At 50.7% G+C, this 8406-nt stretch overlaps 1 protein-coding gene and 1 long non-coding RNA gene across 15 annotated transcripts in view; one reads left to right on the top strand and one right to left on the bottom strand.

Moving 5' to 3' along the window:
* The window catches only part of LOC101703152 (uncharacterized), a 31263-nt gene extending 26886 nt beyond the window's left edge, over positions 1 to 4377 (bottom strand). For 7 of the 14 annotated variants that reach the window (XM_087194104.1, XM_087194103.1, XM_087194107.1 and 4 more), the window contains exons 1-2: positions 1791 to 4377; positions 677 to 778 (exon numbers count right to left, since the gene is read on the bottom strand). In XM_087194104.1, coding sequence (XP_087050230.1) covers positions 2469 to 3359 — 891 coding nt within the window. In that variant the 5' untranslated portion in view covers positions 3360 to 4377 and the 3' untranslated portion in view covers positions 677 to 778; positions 1791 to 2468. Of the gene's footprint in view, positions 1 to 676; positions 779 to 1219; positions 1421 to 1786 lie in introns of all 14 variants that reach the window. The other 7 variants (XM_087194110.1, XM_087194105.1, XM_087194113.1 and 4 more) reach the window with 5 other exon arrangements.
* Positions 2926 to 7787, top strand: LOC110350910 (uncharacterized). Its single transcript, XR_002397851.2, has 3 exons — positions 2926 to 3081; positions 5155 to 5258; positions 5846 to 7787. It is a non-coding gene; the product is annotated as an uncharacterized LOC110350910 (long non-coding RNA).
* Positions 7788 to 8406: the final 619 nt, after the last annotated feature.

Genomic DNA, 8406 nt, shown 5'->3' with positions numbered 1-8406 from the left:
CTGCCAGAGATCCATCCATCAGATCCACATTCCAAGTCAATAGCAAGAGAAAGGAGAAAAGAAAAAGGATATGTGTGCCTTTTACAGAACCTTTTCCAGAAGGCCCACACTAACTTATATTTCATTGGGCATCATCTTATCATATGGCCACATCTGGCTGCAGAGAAGGCTGGGAATATCATTTTTTAGCTGGCTGTAGTGTCTCGAAGTCAGTTACAAAGAAAGAAGGGGAGGATAGATATAAACAAAATTATACTGAGCAAAACAAGCCAGGACACAAGAAGAGTGTATACTGTATGGTTCCATTTATATGAAACTCTAGGAAAGGCAAATCTAATTTATAGCAGCAGCAAGCATTGCTGATCGTGGGTCAGAATTTACAGGGTATGCAGCAAGGAAGGTTTTAGAGATAATGGAAATGTTCTGTGTCCTGATTATGATGATGCTTATACAGGAGTACAGCTTGGTCTTCCAATGTGTACAAGTGTTGTCTTCCAAACATACACTTCCAAGGGATGCCATTTCATTTGAACTATATATTATACCTCAGTAAAGTTGAGTTTTATAATTATGAAAAACCTCAACACTATAACAAAATTACTCTTAAAGTTTTTCACTTTCCTTCTCTTTTATTTGCATATCTTGACACAGCTGAGAGTACAATGCTTATACTCACTTGGATTCCTGCATTCTTCACTTTACATCATAAGATTTTTCCATGTTGCTTCGTTGATCTTCATAATCATAACTTGAAATGACTGTATGATCCTTTGGGAGTCTGAAATGTAACATGTACACATACAGTTAAAACAATTCACAAGCACCAAAGAACACACAATAGAATGGAGTCTCCCCCTGCAACTCTGTAAGACCCTTACTTAGAAGCAGTGGATTCCAGTTTCTAGCACATAGAACCAGAAACATCCTGTGCACATAAAGACACAAGTGTGAAGACCTCCTCTCCTGTGAGATGTCTTGGAGGCAATCCTGAGTACTCACTTGCTCACATGATACATCTTGGACACCTGCTCATGTTCTTTATACGGTCTGAATGTTCTCTCATTTACTGAACCAATATTGTTAAACACATAGTGTTTCCCCAGTTTCTTTTTTCCTATTAATCATGCCGTAGATGTCATGTTACTGGTTTGACTCAGCTACCAAGTTTAAAATAAATGCTACGTTCCAAAGGAGCTGCTAGGCTATCTACAGCATTTACCAGGCAAGATGCTTAAAGCCAGCTGTGCTGGTGCACACCTGCAGTCCCAGGTGCTTGGAGGACTGACATGGAAGCGGCTCAAATTCAAGGGCAGCCTGGGCAATTTGGTGAGATCCTGTCTCAAATTAAAAGGTCTGGAGCGTAGCTCAGGTGTAGAGGGCTTGCCCAGCATGTCCTAGTCGCTGGGTTTAATCTTTGGTACTGGAAAAAAAAGGGGTGGGGGAGAAAAAGAAGAAGCTTAAAGCTTGTTACGGGACTGTGGGAACTCAGTGACGCTAATGAGGGTATAAAGGCTGGGCGCAGAGGAGACCGAGGGAGTAGTGAGGGCTTTCGCTTTCCCCCAGCCTCAAGAAAGAGGAATTCAGGGTCACTCCGGACGCGCCCTCCTTGCTCCTCCCAATCCCAGGCCAGCGGCCCAGGTCCCGGGGCCTCACCAGCCCACGCCCGTCCTCGCAGCCCCAGGTTGTTCCCTCCCTGCCGCTGCCCTCAGGGCACTGCCCCAGGTTCAGAGAGTGCCCGGCCCTGGCAGCTTCACCAGGACCAGAGCCCAGCTGGGAAAATCCCTACCCACCCAGGAGGGCGACGTCCAGCGCGGGCTTCTCTGCCCGCTGCAGATCCTGGCCGGGGGTGGGGGTGGGGTGCAGGCGCTGTGTTTCCATGGCCACCAGGGGACGCCAAGCTCTTTGGCTGAGTACATTCCTTCAGGTCGTCTCGTTAGTTTAGAATAACTGAAGCGGGGAGGGCAATCTCAGTTTTTGAAAAAAGTAAATTAAACATAAAGCGCTGGGGTTGTGGTTTCTTTCAAGGCTGTGCCTCATTCTGGCTCCAGGAGAGCAGCGTTCATGCAGCCACAGTGTGGAAACCGGAGCGTCTACCCACGGCCCGTCTGTTACCAGGTAGGGGGTCCCGCGGGATTCCCTCCGGATCCTCGGTGTCCTGAACACAGAAGTGAACGAGACAAGACACACGGAAAAGGCGGCGCAAGCGTACATTTAGTGAAGGCCGAAAAGATCACGCTCTGCGGAGTAAGCCGGCGCGTGAGAAGGCGCACAGCGCCCAGGCAAGCGGACAGGGGTTCTTTTGTATCCACAGTTCCGGAGTTGGCTTCTGCCAGTGCAAAGAAGGCACCAGGACAGTTGTCAAAAACCCACTTGGCCCGGAACCAGGTGTAGACTGCGCTAGGCAAAAACTCACGAGACTTCCTGCCAGACAGCAACAGGACTGAAAAACAGCACTTTTCTGATTGGTCCTACGAACCGCACCTAGTTCCCAGGAAGGACTGAAAATACCGCCTTCTGATTGGGTCTATGGATAGCGCTCGGGAGCCCTGGGGTCCTCCTGGGCCCTGTGTCCTGTGCATGTCGCTGGATTTTATGACCCTCGACTCCTCCTCCTCCCGTAGTGGCCGCTTCGCCCAGCCCTGATCTTCCGTTGCGCACCTCACAGAGAACTCCGTTCGGCGCGCTTGCCATTGGAGCAGGACATGAGGAGAGCATGAAGCAGAAGCAGAGGAAGAGCCTAGGGAGCCCCAGGAAGGGATTTCCTTGCGAATGGGGTTCAGGGCACGAGGGCGAGGGGTGGGGGTTGAGTGGCTAGAGAGGCGCTTCGTCCTGGGGACAGCAGAAGGAACCGCAGAGCCTGTCCCTCCTCGTACACCGAGCCCAGCGATCCCTACGGGGCTCAGCGAGATCATGAAGGTGGAACGAATTAGAAAAGCGCCCTGCTCTAAGGAATTCTCACTGATCAGGGGATGAAAGGGAGATGCCCTTCCACCACGGCGAAAGCCTGCCCGAGCTCCCCATCCTCCAGCCTCGGCTTCTCCTTGGATCCTGCATGGCCTGAATGGCAGAACAGAGCCCAAGGTACCCCTGCGGCCCCCAAACCGAGTCCGGTGTAGCCGAGTGGCACACGGGCGAGCAGACCTGGGACACCAGCGGTCGTGTGCAGGCAGAAGGGCGAGTCTAACAGCTCCTCCCAGAGACCCTGGGTAGATCTCCAGAGGCTCCCACGGGCGCTCAGAGACCTGCCGGTGCCACCTCCTTCTGCCGAGGCAGGGTGGCTGCGCTATGCGGCTGCTCCCCAGCCCCATCTCCTGCCCCAGGGCCTCGCTCTTCCCCTGGGGATGTCTGGCCTTTCCCATCCTTATTTTTCATTCTCTGCATTTTCTGCGTTACTCCTTAAAAAGAAAATCTTGCTGCATCATAAGTTTTTTTTTTAGTAACCCACACAGGTCATAAATAAATAAACGAGTCCTGTTTCATTTCTCAAAGTTTTCATGGCAAAAACTATCAATTCACTTCTTTTCTGAGGATCCTTCTTTCTCCTTTGTCTCTTGAGCCATCTTTTTCAAGCCCCAGTTCCCAGGAATTCTATTTGTAAACCATCCACCTGCTCCATGGAAACTGAAATGCCGTTTATATGGTTTTGATGCAAAAATAAGGAAGTGAGAGCTTTTGGACAATTTGTTTGTTATTGGTGGACCTTAAGTGCCAGAGAATGGATATTAGTTAATCGCTAACAGGAAAGACCAATAAACAAAAGTCCTGTTTTCCTTTCTACTATGTAAGATAATTATTTGTGCTTTTAAGTAACAATTGGGCCTTAATCAGTGCTGATGGAATGAAAACAGAAGCAATAATTAAATGTGGGTCTTTGATATGAAATGTCAAAGAATAAAATTCAAAAGTAGTTTTGGAACAGATGTTTAACAATCTTTCTTGCCCCATACAGCGAATTCCCCATACCTTAAATTCTTCCCACTTTCTCACTTCTCCTCTTTTTTCCTGTCCCTCTGGTACTGATGATCAACCTCAGGGCCTTTGCACTGAGCTACATCCCCAGCCCTTGTTTGTTTATTTTGAGACAGGGTCTTGCAAATTGACCAGGCTGGCTCAAATTTAGGATCCTACTGCCTCAGCCTCCTAGAGTGCTGGGATTAGAGGTGTGTGCTATGATGCCTGGCATCTTCCTTTCTTTTTGTGTTAAACTTCTCTCTTCCAATCCCAGCGCCCTCATGAAGCTTCATGTGACCCACCAGGCCTGAGCCCTTTATTAAGCCCTGCTGGGGAGGGGCTGGTGGGTCTGGGCTGTGTTGGGCTCCTGACAGCCTCCACTGGGGTGCTGGGCACCCACACCCCCAGTTGTTGCTCACTTTCTCCTTTCAGCGCCTGGTTCTAAAATATTGAAATTTATATCACTGTGCTGGTAGAAAGACAAATATATTAGCATATTTCATTTTTTCCTTCTGATCTAAAAAGAAATTAAAATATTTTCATAAGCTCCTCCTATAGATATTCTGCACCCTTGGCCCTCTGTATGTATGCAAGGCTATCTATGTGGACTTGAGTGATTTTCTTAATTTTTCTGGGTTTAGTTTTCTAATTTGTAAAATGAGGGTAATTAAAGGGTCCAATTCATAGGATTTAGCATCAGCTATTCTGTTTTTGCATTGCATGGCTAAAATTCCAAAACCAGCAGAGGGTAATGGCTTCTTAATTTCTTATGCTAGGATCCCAGCATCACTCTAGTTTATTTGGGGGAAAAAAATCATTTGAAAGGAAAAGTACTACAAAAAACAGGAAAGTAAACTGAGACTTCTTCCAAGACCGCCGAGGACTCTTGCAAACAACTCCCGGAGAGGGAATCAGGACCGTAGGTTTAGATTCGGAGAGGACTTCCTGCGCCTGCCCCCCCCCCCCCCGCCGGGTTAGGTGCCCATGGGGAAGACTGCAGCCCCCGAGCTTCCCGGGTCGGCCCACAGCTCCGGGCCGCGTCCTCCCCAGACAGCAGGACCCCGCCCAGAAGCCAGGCGGGAACCAGGCGCCCGCCTCACACCTGGTCCCCCCTTCCCATTCTGCCAGCTGAAGGGAGCGAGGGAGTCCGAGGGGGGCTCAGGGTTGGACGCGGTGGATTTACTCTCGGGAGATGTTTTCCAGGAACTCTGCTTGTTTCCTGAGAAATGCCACCGCTGGAATGTTCCCAGGGGCCGGCAGGGGAACTCTGGAGTGACTCAGGCAGGCGAGGAATCGAACCAGGAAAGGTGGGTTATGGCCCAAAGCCACACCCTCCTCCCACTTGGTCAGACTGCATCCTTTCGGGGGCAGAGCCACCCTCCCCGGTGAACCGGAAGCACTTTCTTCGGAGCCTGGCCTCGTCGCTCATTTGCATATGTGGTTAGCTTTTCAGTGGCATGGAGTGCGCCAGCTTTAACAGGGGCCTCTGAAGGAAGCCGGTGTGTTCCACCGCAGCTTCCTCAAAGACCCGATTGAGGTTCAAGCCGATAAAGGCCCCAGAGTCAGTGTGTCGGGTAGTCAGTCAACATACACGGCCTGACTGCACTGCAGGCAAAGCTGCCTGCCCAGGGCTGAGCCCTTGAGGAAAACCCTACTCCTAGAGATAGAAAAGGCCGGAGAGTGGGGAAGGAAATCCCAAAGAACGTCAGGCACAGGAGACAAAACACAGGGAGCCCCTCAGCACCTGCCCTAGCAGGTCCACAAGGTGTGACCAAACGGAAGAGGAAGGTTTAAATTTTTTTAAAGTATTACCCAGAAGACACCGTGCCATAACCAACCCTCGGAATATTCCATCTTGCTCAAACACGCCTCTCCCTTCATTCTTGCCTTTTAGAAGCAGCTCCGGAGTCCTCTTTCCTGAGCGTCTTTTGTTGCTATGTCGTGGCTGCCTCAATATCCTGAATCAGTTCAAAACATTTGCCTTCATGGTCACTTTGACTCTGGGGAAGAAACAGAAGTCGCACGGTGCCGGATCCTGAGAATAAGGTGGATGAGGACACCGTGTAAGGTTTTTCCGAGCCTGTCTTTCCGTGGAATGGCACTGGGAAGCAGCCTGCAGCATATTTTTGCTCACACCTTGTGAAGACGAAAAAGAGGACTTCCAGATCCACTTCAGAAAGTGCTAAGAATGAAGTGATAAGTGTGTTCGAGGCAAGGAGGAGCATTTTGAGGGGGATTCACGACGGTGTGTACTTTATGTAATAAATTGTATAAAATTTAAACATTCACCGTATTTTAATCACCCATTATATGCAAGAAGCCACTGGGGGGAGTAAGACCAGACGAAGGCAGAATTGTTGCCCCGGGTTTGTGGCCAGTCACTGCGACCCTCTCCACCTACCAGGCGGCAGGCCAGGCCTGTGCTGGGAATGTGAGAGCAGAGATTATGCAAGACACAGATTTCCATGGTGGGGCCTTCTGTGTGAGGAATCTGCCGCAAACACTCAGCTGCCGGTATTGAAAGGCAAATGACTGATACACACAGTGCCAGAGGAAAGGAAATCAATAACAGTGGAAACAGTTATTAAGCACTATGTGTCAAGGCAATATTCTAAATGGTTTATACACGAGGGGATCAAAATAAATGGTGAATGTTTAAATTTTTAAAAATTGTTATTATGGTAAAAGGCACGTTGCCATGAATTCCCCTCAAAATATGCTTTCCACTCCTACCCCCCCCCCCGCCCCGATACGCCCACACTTCTCCCATCATTCTTGCCACCTTCTGAAGTAGTTCTGGAAGTCCTCTTTCATGAGTGTCTTTACCAGGTGTGACCAAAAAAAAAAAAAAAAAAAAAAAAAAAGAATACAGTGACTGCTGCTGCCCAGTCCCAGCTAGGGGAAAGCAGGCTCCTAAAAACATTACAGTGTGTCCTCATCCACCTTATTCACCAACTCTGGCACTGTAGGGTTTCTGACTCTTCCTCAAAGAAAATGACCACAAAAGATAAACATTTTGAATTCATTCAGGACACGGAGGCAGCCACAACAGTGCAACGAAAGACACCCATGGTAGAGGACTCCAGAGCTGCTTCAGAAAATAGGAAGAACGATGGGATAAGTGTGTTTGAGCGAGATGGAGTATTTTGAGGGTTGGTCAATGCCAATGTATCTTCTAGTGTAATTAATATTTTTTAAAAGTTTAAGTACTGTAGTTTTCAATCACACCGCGCAGGTGCTTAATTTTCCCGTCTGGCCAGGAGGTGGGCGTTACTACCATTCCCATCTTATGGAGGAGAAAAGTGAGGCTTTGAACGTGAATTCCACCTCGTCACGGGCACATGAGCACACTCGAGTTCACACCCCTATGCACGGTTTTCTTCAGTGACGGGAAAAGACTGGGAAAGCGGTAACTGCAGGCACAGGGCTCTTCCTCCTATTTATAACTTATTTTGGGTACAAAGCAGGAACTCTGATGGCCGAGTTTTCAAGGAGGAACATGCCTCATGGCAAAGAGGTCATTTTTTAAGGACCCGAGTTCGAAGGGGAAAAAAAGGTCATTTTTTTTTTTTTAAGTAGGAAGATATTTATTGATAGGAAAGCTCCTGAGGGGAAGGAGGGGTCTGAGCGCGTAGCCCCGAAGAGGTCATTTTTGCTGTTTAGTTGCGTAACGTTTGAAGCCAGCGAATTACGAGTGCGCTTCGAAGCGCGCTGGCCCAGCCGGAGGCGCGGGGACTGGGAGCAGGCCAGGGGGTGCGCGGTCCCCGCCGCCCGCAGTCCCGGTCACCTCCGGGTCCTGCGCCCCAAGCCGCAGCTACAGCCGCGAGTGCAGCGCAGGGAAGAGGGGCGCCCTCGGCAGCCGCGGGCCAAGGCCTCGGCGTCGGGCTTTGGGGTCCTGTGGGACCAGGGCCCGGGTCCTCCGTCCTCCGAGGGTCCCGCAGGTCGCCGAGTCGCCTGGCTCACAGCGCCACCGCGCGGCCGCCGGCGCGCCTGCCCGAGCTCGGCCCGCCCCGGGACCGCCCCGCGGCAGGTGGGTCCCGGGGGCTTCTCCTGGGCAGGGAGCCACCAGGGGAAATGGGCACGGGCGCGGGAGTTGCCTGAGGTTGAGGCTTCCTGGGAAAGAGCGCACCCTTAGCGTCCGGCCAGGCCCGGCTCCCCGCTTTGAACTTTCGCCCAAAGATTCTCTGGGCCTCAATGTCCTCCTCCGCGAAGGGGCCCAGGAAGACCGGGAGTGCAGGGCTCGTGCACGCGCGAGACCCTGGGTTCTGACTCTAGCACCACCCCGTCCTCTTCCCCCAAAGGCGCGGTAATCATGGACTGCATCGCCATTCTCAGTCACCGCACCACGGCTCTGTGCTCTGAAACTCGCGCTTGGCGGGTGGCAGGAACCTCAGGAATATTTGCAAACTGGTCATGATGCCTTCTTAGCTCCCACTCAGCAGCGAGGCAGTCCCG

The sequence above is a fragment of the Heterocephalus glaber genome, unplaced genomic scaffold (assembly GCF_053883595.1).
Source record: "Heterocephalus glaber isolate CG9 unplaced genomic scaffold, H.glaber_assembly_v1.0 deba00001600, whole genome shotgun sequence".
Taxonomy (NCBI): domain Eukaryota; kingdom Metazoa; phylum Chordata; class Mammalia; order Rodentia; family Bathyergidae; genus Heterocephalus; species Heterocephalus glaber.
The sequence above is the reverse complement of the archived record's forward strand: the minus strand, read 5'-3'. Positions and strand labels throughout refer to the sequence as shown.